The sequence below is a fragment of the Macrotis lagotis genome, chromosome 4, assembly GCF_037893015.1.
Source record: "Macrotis lagotis isolate mMagLag1 chromosome 4, bilby.v1.9.chrom.fasta, whole genome shotgun sequence".
Taxonomy (NCBI): domain Eukaryota; kingdom Metazoa; phylum Chordata; class Mammalia; order Peramelemorphia; family Peramelidae; genus Macrotis; species Macrotis lagotis.
In genome coordinates this window covers 112,066,010-112,091,246 of record NC_133661.1, presented here as the reverse complement: position 1 = coordinate 112,091,246, position 25,237 = coordinate 112,066,010, and the positions used below count along the sequence as shown (strand labels likewise).

General features: G+C 39.4%; 2 protein-coding genes across 2 annotated transcripts; one reads left to right on the top strand and one right to left on the bottom strand.

Moving 5' to 3' along the window:
- The first annotated feature begins 5,114 nt into the window (after nt 1-5,114).
- Nucleotides 5,115-21,353, top strand: TAF5 (TATA-box binding protein associated factor 5). The gene is made up of 11 exons (XM_074233797.1): nt 5,115-5,739; nt 8,847-9,084; nt 12,324-12,639; nt 12,974-13,137; nt 13,241-13,376; nt 15,597-15,717; nt 16,304-16,433; nt 18,223-18,387; nt 19,380-19,557; nt 19,735-19,912; nt 20,186-21,353. Exons 1-11 carry the CDS (start codon nt 5,115-5,117, stop codon nt 20,401-20,403), a joined length of 2,469 nt encoding a protein of 822 aa, XP_074089898.1. The 3' UTR covers nt 20,404-21,353.
- Nucleotides 21,350-25,126, bottom strand: ATP5MK (ATP synthase membrane subunit k). The gene is made up of 4 exons (XM_074233798.1): nt 24,989-25,126; nt 22,282-22,378; nt 22,103-22,195; nt 21,350-21,478 (listed from the first exon to the last, which is right to left on the bottom strand). Exons 2-3 carry the CDS (start codon nt 22,366-22,368, stop codon nt 22,106-22,108), a joined length of 177 nt encoding a protein of 58 aa, XP_074089899.1. The 5' UTR covers nt 22,369-22,378; nt 24,989-25,126; the 3' UTR covers nt 21,350-21,478; nt 22,103-22,105.
- Nucleotides 25,127-25,237: the final 111 nt, after the last annotated feature.

Sequence of the window (25,237 nt, the reverse complement as noted above, 5' to 3'; positions counted from 1 at the left end):
TTATCTTGGGGTGGCTAGGTGGCACAGTGGATAGAGCACCGGCCCTGTAGTCAGGAGGACCTGAGTTCAAATCCGGCCTCAGACACTTAATAATTACCTAGCTGTGTGGCCTTGGGCATGCCACTTAACCCCATTGCCTTGTAAAAAATTTTACATCCCTCAGGCAAGATAGCATTGTGGAAGGATGGTTCTCTTTGATATCAAATAATAGAATGGTCTCCAGGGAAGTTTAAGGTTATATCTTTTCTTGTTATATATGCTGTTTCTCTTTCCTTGCTACTGTATAAGTATTCTGATCTCCCTCAGCTTGGGGTGGTCATTACTAGAATGACCTCCACCTATGGGTTAATGGTAAATCCCAGAGAATAAAATTTCAGGTCTAACCTATATTTTCTGTTGTTTATTTTAACCCTATATTTTTAAGATTTTTTTTAAGGTTAAGTTTACATTCTGTGTGGACTTGGATGGATGGGAATTTTGAGGGACAAGTCTCTGTTGGAACTCAGATGTGCTCCTTGGAAGGTAAGAAGTCTGTAAAAGGGATCCCCAATCTATAGTCAGATATTCTCCTTGGAAGAAAAGAGGTCTGTAACTTTTAAAATCCCAGCTCTATTTCAAACCAGTGTTTTATATGTGAATTTAGACAATTTTGACCTGGAAAGGGAGTAGGCTACCTCTTAACAATGCTGCATATGGAATCCCTAAAAAAAGAAGCCTAGACAAAACTGGTCTTGTAAAAATGTGAGGCTACCACTTTTCAACTTAATTGTTTTATATGGAAATTAAATATTCTCTGGATTTTACCTCTGGTTTTAGGGATTATCATCTTTGGTGATAATTGCCTGTGATTTCCAGACAGGGTGGGTACTGAAGACTTGTCCCTAGATCTAAGTATAGCATTTCTTTTTTGAAAGTACCAAGGACTAGATTTTTGTGGCATTTCTTGTCTGGCACCCCATTGTCTTTGTGTCGTGTTTTAGGAACTCACTAGTGTGAGAGCAATATGGGTTTTCCTTGGAGTTAGGGGCCTCTCTAGTTTGAGGTGCTCTGACCCAGTTTATGTGTTTTGTAGGTATTTGTTTTAAATTATATGTTCTATGTGGAACATGTAGAATCGAGTTCTCAGCTGTCTCTGCCTGGTCAGGCTTGCTGTCATGTTTCTGTGTCCCTCTTCCCTTGAGTCAAATATCCTCTCCCTTGATGAGCCAACATCTCTGCATTCCTCTCCTTTTCTCAATTTCACAGCAAGGAAACAGGGGAAGTTGGATCTTTTTCTTTTCCAAAAACTCATGATTTGGCACTACAGGACAGATTTTCCTGAACTTTCCTAGCTTTCACTAAGTTTTGGTCTGATTGACTAGCAGGGTTTTTGCTTCTTTTTCTCTCTTTCTCTTCTATTTCTCTCATTCCCCCTTATTCTTTTCTCAATTTGCTGATAAATAGTAAGCAAAGGCAAAAGCTATCATTTGGATGGGCCAGTTGTGGCCTCTTCTGGAAGTTCCCTTCCCCTTTCTAGCTTGGAGAAGTGAGTTTTTCCTAGTGAATGTTATTTGTCTGTTATTTGGAATAGTCTCTGAAAAGAAAGGATTTTCGCCTATTTTTTTCTCAACTGTAAAATGGGAGGGAAATTAGATTTCTCTCTTAGCATAAGAAAAGGCACTCTAAGGCAATTAGGTGGCAAATGAATAGAGCACCAGTCCTGGAGTCAGGAGGACCTGAGTTCAAATTCAACCTCAGTCACTTAAATTGCCTAGCTGTGTGACCTTGGGCAAATCACTTAATCCCATTGCCTTAAATAAATAAAAAAATTTTAAAAAAAGAAAAGACAGTCTTGTTTTTCCTATTTACAACAGGCCCTTTCAATTCTTAAACTTTGCTTTGATAACTTGGCTGTGCAACTCTCCTTCTTTAGCCTGATCTTTTATCTCTCTCTCTCTCTCTCTCTCTCTCTCTCTCTCTCTCTCTCTCTCTCTCTCCTTATCTCATTCACTTTGTGGAAGCTCCTGGATCCTTCATCTCTACTTCTTTCTGAATCTAAAAAAAAAAAAGAGAGCACCAGGTAGTTGTAATTCTGAACTAAAAGTTTCTTTTTTTAAAAAAGAGAATAATATTTAGGTTTAAAGATTACAAATTAAGGATTTTATATAAAATATTCTGTTGATTAAAAAGGTATATTGTAGATGAAGATTATATATGAAACAAATGTTTTTAAAATTTGCATTTTAAATTTTAAAAGAAACATCTTATTCCTATCCAAAAATCAATAAAGTAACTTGACAATGTTTTGTTACTGGGTTGTGAATAGTGTAAAACATGAAAACATTGACCCTAAATTATTTTCTGACTGGTCTCAATTAGCAAATAATAATAATAATAATAATATATATATGTATATATATTCTAGGTTTTTGCAAGGCAAATGGGGTTAAGTGGCTTGCCCAGGGCCACACAGCTAGGTAATTATTAAGTGTCTGAGACTGGATTTGAATCCTGGTACTCCTGACTCCAAGGCTGGTGCTTTATCCACTGCGCTGCCTAGCCGCCCCAAATAATATTTTAAATCAGAGATCTCTGTATATTGTTTCTCCCTGCAGCTCTTCTCTAGTTTCCAGTGACCTGGAGAACTAAGGTCACTGGGCTTTCTTTGGGATTTCAGGGCTAGGCCAAAGCTTCTAAATCTTGGCACTTTATGCCAGTGCACAATCTTCGTTCTATTGAGAATTGTCTGTCTGTCTGTCTCTGTTTTTTTGAAGGGTAACAATTCACATATCTTCTTATTTGGAATCTGTTTTATGCTGTTTGTTAAATCTGGAATTTAGAACAATTGTAGAATTATATATTGAAATTATTAAAAATCACTTAAGATGTTATAATTGTTTTTAAAAAGATTCCAGAAGCAATGGTGTGTTGTCATATTTTGTTTAAACATGAATAAGTGAGCATATTAATAGAGAAAATTGCTTTTATCTAATTTATTTCTTGAGATTATTGTACTTAAACTTTCCAAATCTTTTGTTTATAAAATCATCTGCATAACATTTTGTTTTTTGGGGGTGATGATTTTTTTTATTGGTATCACTAGAAGATTATAATCATTACTGGCATTTTCTGATTCTTTTGACTATAAAGTTTAGAGCTAAATCTCTGTCTGATTATAGGAAATTGCTATAAAAGACTTTATGGGACTGACATTATCTATCTTGAGTCTGAAATCCAAGTATCAAGATAATGCTATTTGGGCCAAAGTCTATTGATGCCAGTAATCCAAAGCAGGTTGAACACTACAGGTGATAGGGTCATTGGGAAAAGATTAAAAGAGCTGGCTGTTCAGCACAATCTGAGGTAGGACTCTTTTTGACTTGGTTTCCCAAATAAGACATTTGGAAAATGTCTCACTTGGCACATTTGAAGTGTGGTTTAAGATATTTGACTATCCTTATGACCTCTGCCTGGAAATGGACATCCAAATAAATAAAAGAATTTCCTTTTCTGATGTCCCTGATCTTTATGGTAAATTGCTATAATCAAATCAGGTAATCTATATCAAAATCAGATATAGAAATTTAAGTCATTTGGCCTACATTTTTGCCATGTTCTAATAGCCAGCTAGGTTAATATATATATCTTTGGCATATATAGTCAGTCACATGTTGCTGTAGTCTGCTTTTTTTTTTATATGTAGTCTATTATTTTTGTTTTAGGTTTTTGGAATGCAAATGGGGTTGAGTGGCTTGCCCAAGGCCACACAGCTAGGTAATTATTAAGTGTCTGAGACCAGATTTGAACTCAGGTACTCTTAACTCCAGGGCTGGTGCTCTATCCAGCGCGACACCTAGCCGCCCCTGTAGTCAATTTTTAAAAAAAAAATTTTAAAGAGAAATGAAGTTAAGGATTTTTTTTTGATTCATTTGAAACATGGGCAAAAGATTATTTCTGAATACTAGATATACACAGTTCCAAAAATGATTATCAAATGTATATATTCTTTATTCTTATGAAAGTTATTTTGTGGGTGGAACAGCATCTTTGAAATGGGAGAAATAAAATAATGTCAGGTACTTTAAAATGAGTCCTTTGAACATGGATTTATAAAAGTAATTTGATTCTTAAAATTTTGTTTTTGTAAATCAAAGTCTCTGTGTGACAACTGGTATATCAAAATCAGGTTTTGTGTTGAGATACTTCCTTTTAAGAGAAAGGAAGATATATACAAAATAACCTGAATGTACTTGGAAAAGCTTGGTCACTGATTGACTCCTGGCAATACAAAAAACATCAGAAAAAGAAGAAATATTTTGGGCCAGAATTTGTTATTATCCACTTTCTTCCTCTCCGGCTTCTTGATTATCTGGGTTATTCAAACCAAGGGGCCTGTCCTCTTTTGATCTTTGTAACTTTGTAAGTGCATCTTCCATCCTGAGGCGCCCCCCCCACCTGCTATCTCTCCCTCCAATATGCCTCTCACTTTTTTTCCTTTCGTTGCTCTATAGCTGCAGTAATGACGTCATCTCTGATCAAAAAGAGGGAAAAGTCTGAAAAATGTAGCATTGTGGAAGGATGGTGTAGAATAATCGAATGGACTCCAGGGAAGTTTCCCCTTGCTGTACTGTAAGTCTTCTGAGCCCCCTCATTACCAGAATAGGTTAGAGGGAAAGCTCCATGTTCAACCTCTACTTTCGGCATTTTTTATTTCAACTCCGTATTTTTAAGATTTCTGTTTTTACGGTTAACAGGAGAGCAAAGCTTCGCAAGGTGTTTCGAGGCCCAGCGGCCTGCCCGCCACGAGCACCTGGATGGGCTGGACACCAAGATGAAGGTGAGGCTGGAGGTGGAGGCTGCCCCCGGCTTCCCGCCCCTCGTCCTGGCCGCACCGGGCCGGGCTTCCTTCTCCGCAGAGGCGAAGCCCGAGTTTTCCCGCTAAGGGTGAGGACCACGGGCGGCCCCGGCTCCTTCCCCAGCCGCGCGGCGCTTCCGCCTCTAGAGGGCCCCGCCCCCGGCGCCGCCCAGACTGCCGTAAAGCACCGCCCGTGCCGTCGCAAAGCGCTCTCCACCCCGCCCTCAAAGCGGCGGAAAGGTGGCCACGCTTGGCGGCAGGCCGGGAGCTGGGCTGCAAGATGGCGGCGCTGGCGGAGGAGCCGACGGAGGTGGCGGTCCAGCCCGACCCGGAGGCACCGCCGGCGCTCCCCGCCGCGCCGCCGGCCGACTGTCCGGCCGAGGGCGGCGGCGGCCACAGCGGCAGCCACAACGGCGGCGGCGGCGGCGGCGGCGGCGCGTCCTCAGCCGGCGCCGATGGCGGGACGCCGAAGCCCGCCGCGGCTCCCCCGGCAGCCGGGGCGGCGGCGGCGGCGGCGGCGGCGGCGGCGACAGCGGCCCCGGGGGGCGCGGCGGGGGCTCAGGCCGCCGAGGGCGTCGCCTCTCAGGACCGGCAGACGCTGCTGGCCGTGCTGCAGTTCCTGCGGCGGAGCAACCTCCGCGAGTCCGAGGAGATCCTGCGGCGCGAGGCCCGGCTCCTGGAGGAGGCGGCGGGAGCCGGCGCCCTGGGGGAGGCGGACGGGCCCGGGGCCGAGGCGGCCGGCGCGCTCCTGAGCCGCGTCTCCGCCGCCGCCGCCGCCGCCGCCGGCCCCACCGGCCCGGGCCCCGGCCCCGGCTCGGGCTCCGGCCCCGGCGCCTGCCCCGCGCCCTCCGCGGCCGGCTCGGGGAGCTCGGGCGCCGGCGCCGCCGCGGCCGCTCCTGCCAAAGGTGGGTCGGCGGGCCCCGGGGCGCGGCGGGGAAGCGGGGCCAGCTGTCAGGGGTGCCGGTCCCGCGCCTCTGCGGGGTTGGTTTGAATTTCCTGGGCCCGCCTCTCCGGCCGCAGCCCGCCCCCTTTCCGGAGCGCGCCCGGCGCGTGGGCACGGCCTCCGCCCCTGCCGGGCTGCCCGCTGCCCGAGGGGCGGGATGGGGAGGACCGCGGGAGGCGCGTGGGTGTGCCCCCGAGCTTGCCATCCCGTGCCCACTTGTGTCTTCCCGCCCATCCGTCCGGCTCCCGGGCTCCACGCTAGCCCGAGCCTGGTTTTCATTCGGCCCGGTGCTGGCCGCGCGTAGCTTTTCCCTGGCTGCTGTGTAGTTTGCATAAGAAATAAAGGAGAATTTACAAATCCTGAGAGAAGGTGGATCCAGCTTCAGTTTCCCCTCAATTCCAGTACTTTTTGTCCCAATTTATTCTTTGGACGTATTGTTTGCAATTTCCCCCCTTTAGTTTTGAATTCCTTCCCCTTTGTCTTTCTTTCATTCCCCTTGCTTAGCATAGTTCCTGACCTGAAGTAGGATTTTTTTTTTGGTGGGGCGATGGGGTGAAGTGATTTGCCCAAGGTCACTGCAGCTAGTGATTTTCACGTGCCTGAAGGCGCATTTGAACTCTTGGCTCAAGGGCTGTTCTCTGTCCTCTGTGCCACCTAGCTGCCCCTATGTGGTAGGGTCTTAATAAACAATTATTGACTGTTATGGTATATATATATGATAAAGCTATTGAATTAGTGCTATAGAAAATTGGTGCTATAGGAATTCACACTTGAATGAGGTTAGGAAGGCCTGGTAGAAGAGATCAGATTTGAGCCGGACCTTGAAGTTTAAGTTTGATCCAGGAGAGTGAGAGGGGAAAGAATATCGACTAGAAGCAAAGATTATATAGGAATAGCAAGATCGGTCTGACTGGACCAAGGGTGGGGAGGGTCTTTAAAGAGAGATCTAAAATTGGAAAGTTTTCTAGTTCTTTGGGGGGGAAGGGGAAGGAAGGTTGGCAAGCACATAACATTGTAGGAATGTTTCTTGGGGGTTAGTAAGATTGCCCTTCATTCTCTAAGGACCTCAGGTAGATGATGCCATGACAAACAAGAAAATTGGATCCAAATGAGGGTGTGCTGTTCAAAGTCACCAGCCTTACTTTCTCCTCTGATGTTTTCTTGGGTCCAGTGGCCAGATATGGATCAGGAGGACTGGAGATTACCCTGGATGGGAGGCAGTCAGGGTTAAATGATTTGCCCAAGGTCACACAGCTAGTAAGTGTCAAATGTCTGAGGATGGATTCAAACTCTTGTCCTCCTGACTCCAGGGCTGGTGTTTTACTCACTGTACCACCTAGCTAGTGCCCCATGATAGACAGTAGAAGTTGGCTCTTCTGTTAACTTTGAAGGGAAGGGAAGGGAATAAGGATATTGCAAAACCCATCCCTTAGAAGAGCAAAGCTTTTAGATAGCTTTCATAGCTGCAACTCTATCTGGCAGCCTTACCTTTTCAGAAGGCAGCTAAGACAGAAGTCAGCAAAAACAGTTGCTTAAATAGTTGTTTCAAAACCCATGTAAAAAAGTATTTGAAGTAAGTCATCCAGACCAATTTATTCCCTGGAAGTCTAATAGTGGTTTCAAGTGACCATGGCATTTTTGTTCCTTTTATTAAGTTAGTTTACAATTATATGAATCATGGGATTAGCCGTGTAAGAAATATTGGAAAGTTCAAACTCATTTTATAATCTGAAAAATAAAACTCAGGGAGCAGCAGTCATATACCCAAGGTCTTAGGTGGCAAATATATGAATTTTGTGCACTTGATAGATTAGCTCTTTGGAAGCTGCTTTTTTGTTGGAGGTGGGGTGAGGTCATCAGGTTGAAGTGACTCGCTCAGGGTCACACAGCTTTTAAGTGTTGATAACTACAGATTTGAACTCCTCACTCCAGGCTCAGTGCTCTCTTCACTGCCCCACCTAGCTGCCCCTAAACTACTCTTTTAATATTATATGATTCATGTTTGATATAAAAGAATCAACATTAAGTTTTCAAGAGACAAACTTTGATTTTTCTGAGAAGCTTGTCTGACAGTTAAAAGTATATGTCTTTGCTCTTTACCAGAGAGAGAATAGCATGGCTAATAAGTTAATATTTTATATGATATTTTATGTAAACTTCTTGCAGGTAAGGATTGTTAGTTAACATTGTTTTTTTCTTTTATTTCTAGTGCCTTTATACCTGTTAGACATATAATAAATTCTTGTTGATTGACAAAACTACTTCATTTTAATCTAGATATTTGATTACCTACTGCATATCAGGACCTGTTAAGTATTGAGGGGACCACATAGAAAATAATTATACATTTATTAATCATCTGCAGTATTTAAAGCCCTATGCTAGGTACTAGTATCTTATTCCCTTCTCCTCCCCCCATCAAAACAGTCCTTGCCTTTACAAGATAAGTAAACAGATTAAATAAGTCTTAAAATGATTAGAGGAAGGAGAAAAAACAAAAAAACTACAGAGATTAGTACAGACATCAAGTAGGATGTTCCAACTTGAATAGAAATAGGTGAGAATTCTTAGAGGTGGAGGTAAAGTAGCTGTACATTCCAGGCCCTGGGAGGAGAGATGGAATGCTGAATTCTGAGGACAGCCAGGAGACCAGTCTGCCTGGAATGTGGAATTCATAAGGGCATCCTGGGAAGTTAGTCTGAAGGGGAGGCTGAAGCCCAAGTGGCTTTCTCTGCCAGGCATCCTGGATCTATATGAGTAGGACAGATGCCAGGAGAATTTAAAGAGCGCTGGGGTCAAATTTTAAAATGAAATCATTCCAGATTAATAATTATTTTATTTTTTGCTATTTGTTTTTGAATCATTTGATAGTAGCCATATGTGGCGATATGAAAAGGCCCATAAACAAGTTCCAAGTCATTGTGTGTGTCTTGGGGGAGGGGAAGAGAAGGATAAGGGAATAGATGTGAGTCATGCTTCACCCCTGGACATTATGCATTATGCCAGAGGTGGCCTAGTGTTTCATATTCCCTAAAGGGTTGTTTTTTTTTTGTTTTTTTTTTTTTGCAGTTGGAGTAGTTGCTGTGGAAGACCAGCCTGATGTCAGTGCAGTGTTGTCCGCTTACAATCAGCAGGGGGATCCAGCAATGTATGAAGAGTACTACAGTGGACTGAAACATTTCATCGAATGTTCCCTGGACTGTCATCGAGCAGAATTATCTCAGTTGTTTTATCCTCTATTTGTACATATGTACTTGGAATTAGTCTACAATCAGCATGAAAATGAAGCAAAATCATTCTTTGAGAAGTATGTGAATGTCATTGTACTTGAGGTTATCCATATATCATATTGTAGAATTACAAAATTTCAGAGCTGCAAGGAACACTTGAAGTGACCCAACCCAGCCTTTTTCTAATTACATGAGTAAATTGGAGATCCAGAAGGTTTAAATGACTTGCCAAATATCACAAGTCTAGTTAGTGGCAGGATTCAGGATTAGAACTCAAGTCTCCTGGCTCCTAGTCTAGATCTCTTTGTACTTCAGCAGGATTCCTCACAAAAAATATATTTCTTTGATCTTTTATTATTAAATACTGTAGCACGACCGAAAATGTAGAAGAAAGTTAATCTACCAGTGACTGGGGTTTACTTCCAAGAATTTATTTTTATTGTACTCCAATCATTAAGCAATTTCTTCTTCTTTTCATCTCTTATTACTGCAACCTCCTCAGGTTCTTCTGGGTAAGTGAACAGAATAAGGAATTCTCTTTCCTTGCCTTGTATTTGTACTTGCCAGTACTTTTTTTTGGACCCAGGATGCAAGTATGAATGGTGCACTCTGCTGACCTGATTGTGAGCTGATGGTTCAACCTCCACCCATTTGCCTAGGAGGTTGAAACTTCTAATCTTAGCCAAGCTTCTGACCAAATTTCAGAGTTCATCTGGTATTTAGTAAGAAGAGTAATGTGTCACTAATCACAAATGTTCTGTTGGTATTCCAAAGTCAATTTGTCTAAACCAGAACTTATTTTCCCAAACTAACTCCTTCCCTACTATAGTGACCCTACCATTCACCTAGCCACCAGTGCTTGAAATCTTCTGGTGTTCTCTTGACTCTTTTCTTCCCCATCTGTCATGTCTAATCAGTCACCAAGACTTTTAGATGTAGCTGTCATAAGATAAGACACTTCTCTTGAATCCCTGTTCTGTTTCTCAGTACTTCTAGGACCATGATGGCCTAGTCATGGGGGTTGGGGGGAACGGAGGACGGGGGTGGGGGGGTGGGGATTGTGCTGCATGAACTGATCTCTAAGACCTTTTCTAGTTCTGAATCCTATCATCTTATGAACCTTCTTTTTGTTCCAATTGTTACTCCCCAAGAGCAATCTTTTGCTATTACTTTCCTGGACTACTGATCCCCTACCCACCTCCTGTCTTTTGTCCTGCCAATCTCTCACATCAGTACCAGATTCATCTTTGCACAGATCTGTTCATGTTAGTCCTCCACTCAAAATATATCAGTGACTCCATATTGCCTATAGAGCCCAGTCTCTAATTAGCTATTAAAAGTCATCTAAAACCTAGCACTTTTTATCTTTCAGACCTTATTTCTCATTACTCACTTCCAATTCATTCCAATGCAATATATAGTAACACTATAACTATATGGAGCCATTCCCTGTTCCTTGTATACATACATACATACCTTTGTTCATGCCATTATTTACATGTAGAATGCCTGTTGTCACTTCACATACACACCCCTCCTCCACCTCTTTTTTTTGCCTTTTTATATACTACCTATTCCTGAAGAGAAATAAACAGACCAAAGGCTACTTCTAGAAAGCCTTCCCTGGCCCTTTTCTCAAATGCTGTCCTTTCAGTCAGAAATTATCTTTACATCCTCTGATCTCATATGATACTTTATACCTATTTAGTGCTATTATTCTTTTCTGTATTAAAATTACTGTATTATTATTAGATAGCATTACCTATTTCTGTGTCATAAAATTTCAGTCCTGGAAGGAACCTTTAAAGTGGATTCTCTGTATGCAATACTTTGCCTCCTGCTAGATTTTAAGCTCCAAAAGGTCAGCCATTGTATTTTAATTGTATATAATTCACCTCCCCCACCCCCAATCTCCCTGAATGTGGTGCCAATTATGATCCCAGCTACCCAGAAGTCTGTGAGTCTGTTGGATTACTTGGACTAGTTGTAGATTAGGCCCAATATGATGAGCCTGTGAGTGGTATGGCCTATCAGACTGCATAGAGAGTGGTAAACTGATCCCACTCAAACTGAGCAGGTCAAAACTCCTCTAACAATAGTATTAGGACTGGACCTGCATGTGGCTGCTGTACATCAAGCTTGGGCAAAATACCAAATCCCTTCTATTAAAAAATAACCAGAACAGAAAACCCTGCTCTTCTAACATAATGAAAATGAATTAATGGAAGAATGAACACTCCAGTCATCAATGAACTGTGAATCAGAGCTAAAACCTAACCTTAAATGTTCCTGTTTCTAGATTTTTGCCTTTGAGTACCCTTAAAAAAATTGGTGCTCATTATGTAGTCCTTTAAGTTCTGCAGAGTCTTTTCTTTATAACAACCTGGTGAGGTAGATAGTGTAATTATTTTTAATTTAACTTTTATGGCTCAGTATGATATGAAATGTAGCTAATGTACAAGTTTTTATATTTGAGAGTTATAGATAGAAAAACAGGGATTTATTAAGACCAGAAGACTTTATTCAATTGCTTTTTGCATGTTTAATTCTTTTTTTTAATCTGTAGCATTTTATAATCATAAATTTAGAAATGGAATGGCTCTCAAAGGCCATAATATGTATATTAAAATGATGATTTTTAATGTAGTTCATATAGTAAGCAAATACTTAAAATTTTGAAAAGTATTTATTTAACCCAGTTTTAAATACTCATTTTTATGTTGTAGTAGAAAGCATATTGACTTGGGATCAGGAGACTTGGGTTTGAGTCTCAAGGCCTGGCTTTGCCACTTCTTAGGCATGTGATTGTGGGCAAGTCACTCAAACCTGGATCTCAGTTTCCTCATTTGTAAAATGGAGATAATTATACCTGTCCTTCCTTTGTTACAGGATTATCCTGAGGATTAAATGAGATGCAAAAGCACTATGATAACCTATAAAATGCCAAGGAAAGTTACTATTATTAAAATGAATATCCCCCAAACCTCAAATATTGAAATAATGGCTGCACTTCTCTTTTCTATAGTTTCAATAACATATATTATTTCCTTTTCTCTTTGAAATTATATTGTGCATTTCATTGGTAGTTGAAATGATTATTCTATAGAGTCTTAATGACTGAATTTAAGAATTGAATTAAAATAAGTTAAGATGAAATTTATTCTTAATAAAATGACTCTGTTAATCCCTATTTAGCAGCAGACCACTTTGAAGGTGCAGCAATATTACTTCAGGATATATGGGAGGGAGGCAAATACCATAATGATAATGAAGAAAAAGCTAGTTATTAAAATTAATCTTTTAAAAATTGAAATAGGTTTCATGGCGATCAGGAATGTTATTATCAGGATGATCTGCGAGTGTTATCTAGCCTTACCAAAAAGGAGCACATGAAAGGGAATGAGACCATGTTGGACTTTCGAACAAGTAAATTTGTTTTGCGCATTTCCCGTGACTCTTATCAACTCTTGAAAAGACATCTCCAGGAGAAACAGAACAACCAAATATGGAACATAGTCCAGGAGCACCTGTACATTGACATCTTCGATGGGATGCCTCGGAGTAAGCAACAGATAGATGCTATGGTGGGAAGTTTGGCCGGAGAGGCAAAGCGAGAGGCAAATAAGGCAAAGGTATGGGCTCAGTCCTGGGACATGTATCATGCAGAGAATCAGAATCCAGAGCATTTCCAATGGATCAGCTCACACATTCTTTTAACCAATCAGTTTGTCAATAAGCATTTATTGAGCAACTGCTGAGTGCTGGGGACTGTGCTAAATCTGAGAGTAGCTGGGGGCTTCACAGTGAAGTGATCTTACAGTGACAGGGATGTTTTGTTTTCTAAAGAATGGTATACATAGTTTGTTTTAAACATTAGCGATCTTGTCAGCATCTTCACTGTGCATTAGTGGGAAAAATGCCTGAAAGTGTATCTATTTTTGAAATATTTGCTCTTATGACTTGTAGGTTTTTTTTGGCTTGTTAAAAGAACCAGAAATTGAAGTTCCTTTGGATGATGAAGATGAAGAAGGGGAGAATGAGGAAGGAAAGCCCAAAAAAAAGAAACCCAAAAAAGATAGTATGGGATCTAAAAGCAAAAAACAAGATCCTAATGCTCCACCTCAAAACAGGTTAGAGAGAACTTTTGGCAACCAGACAGAATCTTCCATGAGGGTGTTCATATTTACTAATACTGAAACATTATATGACAAGCTGCTCTTTTTTTTCTAATAGAATTCCTCTTCCTGAGTTGAAAGATTCCGATAAGTTGGATAAGATAATGAATATGAAAGAAACTACAAAACGTGTCCGTCTTGGTCCAGATTGTTTACCTTCTATCTGTTTCTATACATTCCTTAATGCTTATCAGGTTAGTGAAATATTCATAGAAGTTCATGATAGAATAGTATGAACTGATTTTGAAAAATTGCCTGTGAAATATAGTTAAAATAAGTTTAAAACTTGATTGGGGGAAAAAATCTAACTTTGCTCTTTGACTTAACATATGAATATGATTTCATTAAAGACAGCACAAAGATAGAAATAGAAACTACGCAAAATTCCTTGGAAAGTTTTTGATTTGCAGCAGTTACACCTAAGTGTTAGTTTAGGTAATTATTAAGTGTCTGAGGTTAAATTTGAACTCAGGTACTCCTGACTCCAACTCCAGGGCCAGTGCTCTATCCATTGCACCCCCTATCTAATTTTTCTTTTTTGAGACTAACAGGGTTAGGTGACTTGCCAGTGTCCTAATTAACTGCTCCCCCCTAATGTTTCTTAATAATAGGAGAATTCTTTTTCATGTACTCTCAAAATTAATAAGGTAGCAGCCACTGTATTTTGATCATTTGTTTTCATAGGATTTAATGGTAGTGGTTCCAGATATAGAGTGCCAATTATTTGTATTTTATACTCCTCTTCTGTACCTATCCTGCTTTATATTATCTGTTTTAGTCAATCAACGAGCATTTACTAAACCCATTAGGTGGAGGAAAGGTTTAATATAGAAAGGTAGTGCTTGAGCTGTTTCTTGGAGAAAGTGAGGGATTTTCTGAGGTGAAGGTGTAGAAGTACATTCATTCTAGGTGTGGGAGACAGTGCAACAGTGTAGAGACAGGAGATGGAGTGTTTACTTTTGAGGACTAGATAAAGGTCGATTTGATTGAAGGATAAAGAAAGAGGAATATGAAGTCAGAAAGGCTGTAAAGGGCTTTAAAAATTTAATAGAAAAGTTGATATTTGATTCTAGAAGTGCTAGGAAGATACTGGAATTTACTGAGTAGGAGAGCAGTGAGTTGGTTAGTTCTGCTCATAAAGAAAATCATGACCTCTTCTTGCCTTTCCAGACATCTCCTGCTTTCGTCAGCTGTGCTGGTCCTCAGATATGGTGCTGTCACCTGGCTCAGCATGTCCATGCTAGTTGTCCCCTATGAATAGAATGCTTCTCCCCCCCCCCAACTTACACCTCTTAGAATCCTTGATCTCTTTTATAGCTCAGCTCAAGCACCATCTTCTGCAGCATGAAGATGTAGAACACTGCCTTATAAATTCATTCTGTTCATGTTCTGAATATTCTTGATATGTTTACATGCTGTCTTTCTTCAATGTAAATTCCTTGAAGGCAGGGAGTTGACTTCATCTTTGTCTTTGTATGCCCCATTCTTTTTTTTTTAATTAAAGATTTTATTTGAGTTTTATGGTTTTTCCCTCTAATCTTACTTCCCTCCCCCCACCTCCCACAGAAGGCAATTTGCAAATCTTTACCATGGTATACACTGATCCAAATTGAGTGTGATGAGAGCGAAATCATATCCTTAAGGAAGAAACATAAAGTATAAGAGATAGCAAGATCAGACAATATCAGTTTTTTTTTTTCTAAATTTAAGGTAATAGTCCTTGGTCTTTGTTTAGACTCCACAGTTGTTTCTCTGGATACAGGGGGTATTCTCCATTGCAGAGAGCCCCAACTTGTCCCTGATTGTTGCACTGATGGAATGAGCGGGTCCAGGTGATGATCAACCTTAATGGACTTATTCATTCCATCAATTGTATGCCCCATTCTTAATAAGTACTTGTTGATTGATCCCTTGTACAGAAGACTGGGGTGAGGAGGGCGTTGAACCAGGGAGACTCATTAGGGAAGCTGGAACAGGAACCCAATTTAGAGGGAAGAAGAGCTCAGACTCAGATAGTGATTGTACGAGCAGAGAGGAGTCAGCTACAGAAGATGTTGAGAAAGGAAAAAACAATATTTGGCAACTGAATCTGTGAAGGAAGGAATTAAAGATAGGGCTAAGGACAAAGCAGGGAGACCTGAAGAATGGTGGGAACTTTGACAGAAAGAAGGAAGTTTGGAAGAGGGGTTGATTTGGGAAAAGATGAGTTGTTTTGGATAGGTAGAGATGAGATGCATTTACTTAACTGTTCCTTTTTAAATCAAAAACTTTGTGGGAGCAGACATCTTATTTTTAGTGCCCTCAGTACCTCTCTTCCTACAGTAAAATGCATGGCAGATAGAAGGAAATTAACACTTTTTCAGTATAAAATAAGTACAGTAACTGCATTATGATTTCCTCCTTTTTACTGACAGGGTCTCACAGCAGTTGATGTCACTGATGATTCCAGTCTGATTGCAGGAGGTTTTGCTGACTCCACTGTCAGAGTGTGGTCTGTGACTCCTAAAAAGCTTCGTAGTGTGAAGACAGCAACAGGTAAGAGAGATGCTTTATTATGACTTGTTCATTTTCATGACTTATTTATACTACTAGAAACCCCTAGGTACACTAGGTTCTGATCTTAAGGCCATCGCCATAAACTTCTATTCCACTTAGATATAAATTAATGTTTTTCCTGTATTTTTTGAATGTATAACACCAGAAGATCATATAAAATTTTGTTAAGGGCTTTCATTTAATGTAGAAAAAGAGATGCTTTTGTAAGTGAAAGAAAGTAAGCTTCATTTTAAGGGAATTTGGTTTCTGGTGGTAGCGTTTTAGTGTAAAATACTGGACAAAATTCTTAACATGGGGGTGGCTAGGTGGCGCAGTGGATAGAGCACCGGTCCTGCAGTCAGGAGTACCTGAGTTCAAATCCGACCTCAGACACTTAATAATTACCTAGCTGTGTGGCCTTGGGCAAGCCACTTAACCCCATTGCCTTGCAAAAACTAAAAAAAAAAAAAATTCTTAACATACTATTTAATTTAACGATAAGTGACATATTCTGTTAAATTATGATGTGGTTAGTCATTTTTTTTGAATGCCATTAAATTATTGCTGTGTGGAATTTTTTTCCTAGATCTCAGCCTTATAGACAAAGAATCAGATGATGTTTTAGAAAGAATCATGGATGAGAAAACAGCAAGTGAATTGAAGATTCTGTATGGTCACAGTGGGCCTGTTTATGGTGCAAGCTTCAGTCCTGACAGGTAAAATATGAAAAAAAGAAAAGGTAAATAAGGTAGCATCAAGTTATGGTTGGGCAGAATATTTTCTAAAGCTTCACTATACAAATTAAGATGTTACTGAAAAGTTTTTAAGGGTCTTGCCCTTTGTTAATTTACTTTAGGGCCCCAAGGAATAACAATTAAAACATACAATGGAATAGTAATAATAATCTCTTGAAGGTGGCTCTTCACAAGTTGTCATGGAAAGTATGCATTTGAAAATTCTTCATCTTATCCCTTTTCATTTGCTTTTGAGTAAGGCCAGTTAGCACTCATAAATCATCCCAATATATAGTAGCACTTTGAAGGTTACAAAGGGCCTTATGAACATTTTCTTCTACACAAAACTCTCTGAATTAGGGAATTTTGTTTTGATTACTTATTTGATGGTCATACTGAACTGGGTTGAGCTACATCTCAGTACTGCTGTCTTTACAAGTTTCCTTATTGATACCTGATATTTTATTGATACCTTGTTTTCAAATGGACATAATTGTACCTGATTGAATCTTTCATCCTGTTGTTATTGGAAGATCAATGAAAATATTTTTTTTGAGTTTTTTTTTGCAAGGCAAATGGTGTTAAGTAACTTGAAATTATTTTTTCAATACTATTTTAAGAGTTATGATTTAAACAAAAAGCAAAGCCCAGTTGGAATAAACACTGAATAGCTAATACTCTTTGCTTGATTTGGAGGCAGAAGACCTGAGTTTGAATCTTATTTGAATATAATACTATATTTTGGGCAAGGCACCCAACCTCTCTGGGATCATTTCCTGATCTGTAAAATGAGAGGGACAATCTAAGGTTTCCTTGAGCTCCAAATCTGATTATTTGAACACATCTTTTGTCAATCTCTAGATGCTACCCCCTCTTGGGTTGAGAGCATTCTATATGGTTACATGTTCAATGTATGATTAGCTGAGAATTTTCACTTAGATAAACTCATGTCTTTCAAAACGTAATCCCTCAGTCAATAAAATGTTTTGTGGGCAAGAGTTTGCCTTGGGTATAAAATGTCTTAAAAATGTTATTTTCTTATGGAGATATTCTATTTTCAGTGCTAAGCCATAAAAATGTTTTCTGAAGATTTAAATTTTAATATTTCATAAGGTAGTATGGGAACATACTAGTATTTCTATAAATGTTGGCAAAAACAGAGCTTACTTTCATAAATGTTTTAGTTTACAAAAACTATGTGTAGAAAGTGCAAGACCACCAAAGTAGGAGACCACTGACAATTGTATGTCAGTATATAGCTACCATACTTGAACTCAAGAAGATTTAGGGTTTAAATTCTGCCTCAGACAGTAGTTTTATGACTCTGGGTAAATTACTTCAGCTCAGTACCTACCTGTTTTTGTAAGTTCAAATGAGATAATTAAAATGCTTTGCCAACTTTTCTGGCTGCTAATACCTAGTACAAAGATATTAATGAAATGGGTATTCAGCTTTTTCTTTTTTTTTTTTTTTTTGGTTTTTACAAGGCAATGGGATTACAAGGTCCCAGAGCTAGGTAATTATTAAGTGTCTGAGGAACTCAGGTCCTCTTGATTCCAGGGTCAGTGCTGTATCCACTGAACTACCTAACTGCCCTTGGTTGTTCAACTTTGATAGCATAGCTGGCATTGGCACCAAAGGGCTTTCTCCTCCTGCACTTACTGTGCATTCTATCTAGAAACAGTGTCAGCAAATTTTTGTAGCTCTTCCTAACATTCACATTAATTTGCATTGAGAAATCATATTTATTCTTCCCTCCTCCCCCTTTTAGAAACTATCTACTTTCCTCCTCAGAAGATGGCACTGTTAGACTGTGGAGTCTTCAAACATTCACTTGTTTGGTAGGATATAAAGGACACAACTATCCAGTGTGGGACACACAGTTTTCTCCGTATGGATACTATTTTGTGTCGGGAGGACATGACAGAATAGCTCGGTAAGATTATAAATTTTACTTGTCAAATAGGAAGATCCACCTTTACTGGGGACATGAATTTCCCCACACATGGTTTAGTCATTCATTGTTCTTCAAGGAACAAATCTTAAAACAGAACTGAGTTAGTCCTATTTTACAGGATGGTAAATTGACAGAGAGTTGATTTCTAATCACTTGTACTGTGCTAGAACAGTAACTGGATTTGGATGAGAATGTCCTACTTGCAATTATGTGAAAACTATTAGCCCTCCTTTTCTGTTACTTCTACTCTACCCAGTCTGAACCATCATTGTGTCACTCTGTCATCACTTTTGTAGAATGAAACAGAAAAGGAACTCTTGATATGAACAAAATAAGATATTTCAGTTGATTTTTTAAAATGAATTTGCTGTTTCTCCCTTCCTCCTCACCCCCAAAACTTTTTTAACAGAAAAATGTAAAAATGTGCAATTTGTAAAAGTAAATACATTTTGCCCTTATTCCCCCACCTCTGCTAAAAAGATACATTTTATGTTCTCTGGGTTTGAGATCAGTCCTTATGGTTACTTAAAGTTGGGCATTTCTAATTATTATAAATTGTTCTTTTAGTTCTGCTTAATTCCATATCAGTTCCTACAAGTATTCCTCAAATTCTTCCTTTTCTATTGCAGTAATAGTCTGTGGCATTCCTCTATCACTTTGTTCAGCCTCATTTGATAGGCATCACTTTGTAGTGCTTTGCTACCACAAGTACTGCCGTGAATACTTTGATCTTTCCATCTTTGACCTAGTGGGAGTATACTCAGTAGTCAAAAAATTGGGTCCAAGGGTTAAAGGTGAAGCATTTCTATCAATTTTCTCATGATTCTTTTTTCAGAATGGTGGAACCATTTTAATGTACCATATGTTGCCTTATCAGAAATGCTACCAATTTTCTAGGGCAGAGACAGTAAATCATGAGAGGCACCTACCTTTTATTATCTGTTTTAAAGTTGCCTTTTTTTTTTTTAAAGACTGTGGGCTACAGATCATTATCAACCTTTACGAATATTTGCTGGTCACCTTGCTGATGTGAACTGTACACGATTTCATCCAAACTCCAATTATGTTGCTACGGGTTCAGCAGACAGAACAGTAAGGCTATGGGATGTCTTGAATGGGAACTGTGTAAGAATCTTCACTGGACATAAGGTAAATTATAACCACTGAACCATTGATAAAATATCATTTCTTTTTAGGAGAAAAATGGTCAGTAATACATACTTTGATTTCAATTTTTTTGTACTATTTGAAGTTAAAAACATTCAGTTGCTATTTTGTTACTTGAAACTTTTCTAAAAAAAATTTTCATGTGCTTTTACCTTATAGGGAACAATTCATTCCTTGGCATTTTCTCCCAATGGAAGATTCCTGGCTACTGGAGCAACAGATGGCAGGGTACTTCTTTGGGATATTGGACATGGTTTGATGGTTGGAGAATTAAAAGGCCATACAAATACAGTATTTTCACTTAAGTTTAGTAGAGATGGAGAAATTTTAGCATCAGGTAAGGAACTAAAAATAAAGGGGTTGGAGGCTAAGTTGTTTAAAAAGTAAAGATCCAGAGTCTTGATTAATTTAAAAAAACTTTCATTCTTTTTTGCTTTCATGCATAGTAATTCTAAACCTGCTTAATGGAGTGTACTTTTTGGTACAACTCTACTTGAATTTTACATCGTCTATAACTTTGTTAAAAGTGTTAAAAATATAGAATTTAATAGAATGTCAGAATTTGACTGATATAGTGATTAATAAATAAATAAATATACTCTCTGCACAGGGTCAATGGATAACACAGTTCGTTTGTGGGATGCTATAAAAGCATTTGAAGACCTAGAGACTGATGACTTTACTACAGCCACTGGACATATAAACTTGCCTGAAAATTCACAGGATTTATTGTTGGGAACTTATATGACCAAGTCAACACCAGTGGTACATCTCCATTTTACTCGAAGAAACTTGGTTTTAGCTGCAGGAGCATATAGTCCACAATAACTGTCTGTATTAAGACTTTGAAAGCCACTCACTGGAAAAAAAATACTAAAAGTAAAATACCTCAAAGATTAACATTTAAGCCACAAAGAGTGTCTTATCTAAAAGTATCTGGAAGGAGGCTGCTTGGAAATCTAAACTGGACAACACTTCTACAGCAACTTCATATTTAACTTTCTGTGAGTTGGATACAAGGCATGAAATGGATGCTGTAGAAAGAAAACGGTGCTTTGGATTATGTGGAAACTATGCATTTTCTGTTCAAATTCCATCTTAATTTATTTTCTTTAAAAAACCCCTCATAATTATTGACTTCAATAATTTTTACCCACTTGAAGGTACAAAGCTCTTAGTGTCCACTGTAAGTTTAAGTTGGATGAAGCTCTACCTGGGTATATTCCTGTATGGGTACTTCTTAAGTGTAACAGACCAGTTGCCTACCCTTGAGTTTCCTTGAACAATCATATATACTCTCAGCCTGAAGACATCAAATAAGCAGGGTTCTAGTCTTAAACTTCTTGGCCTCAAGAGCAAACCTCACAGAAGTCTGAGTAATGAATTGAGTGCAACTGAGAATTTCTCAAGTCAGTGAAGGAATAGCTCCTACTAATAAATTCTCTTATGTAGAGATAATAAAGTACTGATTTACATGGGAAGTGACTTCCTATGTTTCCCTAATTCCCTCCTTGAAAATTGTAAAATGAGCTTTTGTGGAAGGAGCTCAGAATAAAGACCTTGAGCTAAACTTTGGTTTCAGTTAGCTGACATATAAAATATAATACACTTGAAGTCAAATGCAGACATTTCAGTTGCTTACCTCCAATACAGAGCCTTGCTTTGGGAAACTAAAAGCAGATTTAGACAGACAAGTCACTGCCAGTTTTCTGCCTTTGTTGTATTTTGTACAGTTTTTATATTTTTGATACCTTGTAAATAAAAACAAGTCAACTTTTCTGAGTTCATGTTTTATTTCAAGAACTGTAGATCACATGCTAAGTTGACAGCAGGTCCTTGAGCCAGGGAACTTGATGGACAAAGTATACACATACACACACACACATACACACACAATGGACTCCTAAAAGAAAAAAACCCAAAATTTTTAATCATTTGATATTTGGAAAAAAGTAACATTATATAAACAGAAATTGAGAATTCAATATGATAAACATTCATTAAAAACCTAGTACAAACAGAATACAATGCTACTCTGTCCTTATAAAGTTTGGAGGTTATGATACATATAAAACAATACAGGAGAAATGCAAGTCAATAAGCTTTGGAGGGAAGGGGTGTGGAAAGCACTGAGAGGATGAGGGAAAAGTGTTATTTGAATTGTGCTGGAAAGGATGAGTAGAGATGTAACATGCCTGTTCTTTGTAATTAATGCATTTAGTAAAACCTAATTGCTATAGATACTTTCATTGTAAAGAGATTGAAAACTAGGCTAAAGTTAAAGACAAAAAGTAAAGAACAAAATAAATGTTTAAAAGTTTTAAGGGAATATCACTTTTCCAAATATGTGAGGTGAAGTTCAAAACTCCTATCTCTTAAAAAAAAATGCCCTAAAAGAAAGTTGCCCTCTTAAGTTACCTGCAATATATCCTAACCAATTATAACCTAAACTCCAGAAAACCTACATTAAACAAAGTTAACTCAGGAACCAGAACAACGAATTTGTGGTATTTTTACAATATCTTACCATTTATGTGGCTTTTACAGCTGGAGTTTTTTTAGATCTTGTCTTGAAGTAAAGTATGAGCAAAGCAATACCTCCATAAGTAGCCAGTACATACTAAATAAAAGCAACAGAAAAGAAATGTTACATCAAAATATCTTAAAAAAAGAAATACTCAAAGAATTGAACCACCAAGTACTTACATTCTTTCTGCCATTGAGGGTATATGAATTGAAGTATTTCTTAAAGCCAGTGAATTGATACTGACCATCAGATTCTGGACCTGCCATAACTGATATCCTAAATATGAAGAAAACCCATCAATTAATTGGTTTGACTCCAATTTGACTTGAGAAAAGTTAAATTTATTGCAATGTAATTGAATACAGCAACTAAATGAACAGCATCTTTTTTTTTGGAGAACTTAATAACAGCTAACATTTACATATTCAAAAACTGCCAGACAGTGACATTTAAGTGACTTGACTGATAAAGCTCGACTAGAACACCTATCTGGCTGGCTCCAGGTCCAGCACTCTATCCATTGCTGCCTCACTTCACCTACTATTTCAGGTTCTAACACTGGGGTACCTAAAACACTTTTTTTGGTGGGGAAGGGGAGTACATTATAATCCAAATAATGAGCTGATATCTTTATAGTACTTCATGATTAATACGAAGTACCTTACATTTTCTCATGTTTATACACAATTGCTTGCATGTTGTTGCATTGTTTAGCTTTCTTTGTACCTTCAATACTTGGAAAATGCTGGCCCTTAGAGGCTGCTTACTATTAAATAACTAATTGACTTGATCCTCACAATAGCTCAATAAGGTTATCAAGTATTATAGGGATAACCCTAGCCTCAGGAACTAGGCAAAGCTCTATCAGCCTCAAAGTGGAAATTAATAGCCCCTACCCCAGGGTTGTTAAGGAGCTAGATAATTCTGTAGATAGAGGGCTGGATTTGGAGTCTGAGAGACCTGACTTCAACTATAATCCCAGACACTTAATAGCTGTGGGACCCTGGGCAAGTCAACCCAATTTGCCTCAGTTTTCTCATCTGTAAAATGAACTGGAGAAGGAAATGCAGTATCTTTGCCAAGAAAACTCCAAATGGAGCCATGAAGAGTGGGAACAGGACTGTTACAAAGATTAGGAGATGACTTTGTGCGTGGTGAATTACAAAACTTAAAGCATCATAGTTATTCTATGGCTGATGAAACAAGCTAAGATAATTTACATACAACTTGTTCAAAGTCACAAAATTTATAAATGGCAAGAGAGGGACTAAAACAGGTTTCCTGACTCTAAATAGCAATAACAAAATAAGGAGGTGAAATTTCTAATCCTGCCCCTACTAAAGATTTTACGATAACTACAATCTGGTTACTATACTACTAGAATCTATAATATAGCTTGTGCTTTATAAGTCTTTCAAATTACTGGAGACCCAATCCATTTACATGCTGTCTTTTCTTTTGGATATTTAATTTTCTGTTTTTTTTTAAATAAGGCAATGGGGTTAAGTGACTTGCCTAAGGTCACACAGCTAGGTAATTATTAAAGGTCTGGGGTCACATTTGAACTCAGGTCCTCCTGACTCCAGAGCAGGTGCTGTATTCACTTGTCACTTAGCTGCCCCCATTGAAATCCCTTTCAACTCAAAATCTAAGACGAATTACCCTCAGTCATGTGGAATATCTTTTTATGGTTGACTTGCTTTGTGTTTATCTGCTCCGGTAGAATTTTTAGGATATAAGAATCCCATCTTAAATTTTTGATTTTTCCAAATCAGACCTGTGAATTCCAATGTTATAAGGAATTATCAAGTTGGAAAATATATAGCTTCATGCTGCACAAACTCCAAAGTTCTTAAGAGAGACCTTGAGAGTGTCCTTGGTATTGCTTTTTTTTAATCCCTCTTCCCCCAACCCGTGTGAATTCTTTATAAAATAAAATGTTCTTTTTTGCCAAATGTACACTCCATAGGAGTTTTGTTCTTTGCTAGTAACACTTTAATGCTTGGCATTTTAGCTCCAGGAAGAAAGCTGTGTCCAGTATCTTACACTGACAGATGATCTTCTCTCTCTTAGTCCTCTGTATCCAAAGGACCCCTAAGTGCTTAGTTCTGGAGAAGCTAAAAAGGTAGAGACAAGCATGAGTCTGTGCTCAAACTTATAGCTCTTGACTTTCAAACTCGAAGCCACTAGTTTGCTCCTGTACTCCCCCTCCTCACTCCTGGTCCTTGCTCTTTCCCTTCTTTGGTACCTGAGGTGTCCTGGCTGACTCGTCCCCTTTTTTCCCCTCCCTTAGGATTCTTTTGATTGACTACAGGTTATTTATTTCTAAGGTCCCCACCAGCTCTGACACTCCATGATTCTTAGTTCTGTCTCATTCTCTTCTATCGACCCCATTCTTCACCACCTGTCACTGCCCCATTTCCTGTAGCTTCTGCTCCCCTCTCGCCCTCTTTTTAACACATTTTAATGAAAAGGCCGAGGATGGAGAAATGGGGGTGCACAATTTTTTTTTTTGGCAAGGCAAAGGGGTTAAATGGCTTCCCCAAGGCCTCACAGCTAGGTAATTATTAAGTGTCTGAGGCTGGATCTGAACTCAGGTCCTCCTGACTCCAGGGCCGGTGCTCTATCCACTGAGCCACCTGGCCACCCCTTGGGGCGCACGATTCTTGTAAACACGGTAGGGAACCGAGAGGCCAAGACAAGGTTCTTCAGCCTGGAGGACCCCGCTCCGCAATCCTGCCCGGTTCTGCCTTCCTTCGTCTCCTCTCTCTTCCAGGCCCCATTCCCCCAGTCGGCCTCGGTCGCGGGAGGGCCTCAGCCATTACACCGCTCCCAAAGGCTTCGCGGTACTCCGGGCCCCAAACAGACTCGGGACCCCAGACTCACCGTGCGAGGGCCTTGGAAGAAGAGGGGAGCAGCCCGAGACCGTCCACAATTTATTCACTCGACCGCAGACTCCACCACCACCGCTGCCCTTCACTGTCCGCTGGCTCCGCCGCCAACCCCGACCCGGAAGAGCTTGCCTCTCTCTAGACACCCGCTGATTGGGCTAAAGGAACACAAATCTCGTCGCTGATTGGCTAGAATTGGAACGCCTCTGTCCTTCCGTTGTAGATTTCCCGCCCCTCCCCTCTG

Bases quoted from the DNA above. Each gene is read 5' to 3' on its own strand.
- ATP5MK (XM_074233798.1), bottom strand. From the start codon at position 22,368: ATGGCAGGTCCAGAATCTGATGGTCAGTATCAATTCACTGGCTTTAAG. The intron at 22,196-22,281 runs GTAAGTACTTGG...GCTTTTATTTAG, and splicing joins CCCTCAATGGCAGAAAGAAT to TATGTACTGGCTACTTATGG.
- TAF5 (XM_074233797.1), top strand. From the start codon at position 5,115: ATGGCGGCGCTGGCGGAGGAGCCGACGGAGGTGGCGGTCCAGCCCGAC. The intron at 5,740-8,846 runs GTGGGTCGGCGG...TTTTTTTTGCAG, and splicing joins CGCGGCCGCTCCTGCCAAAG to TTGGAGTAGTTGCTGTGGAA. The intron at 9,085-12,323 runs GTATGTGAATGT...AAATTGAAATAG, and splicing joins GCAAAATCATTCTTTGAGAA to GTTTCATGGCGATCAGGAAT.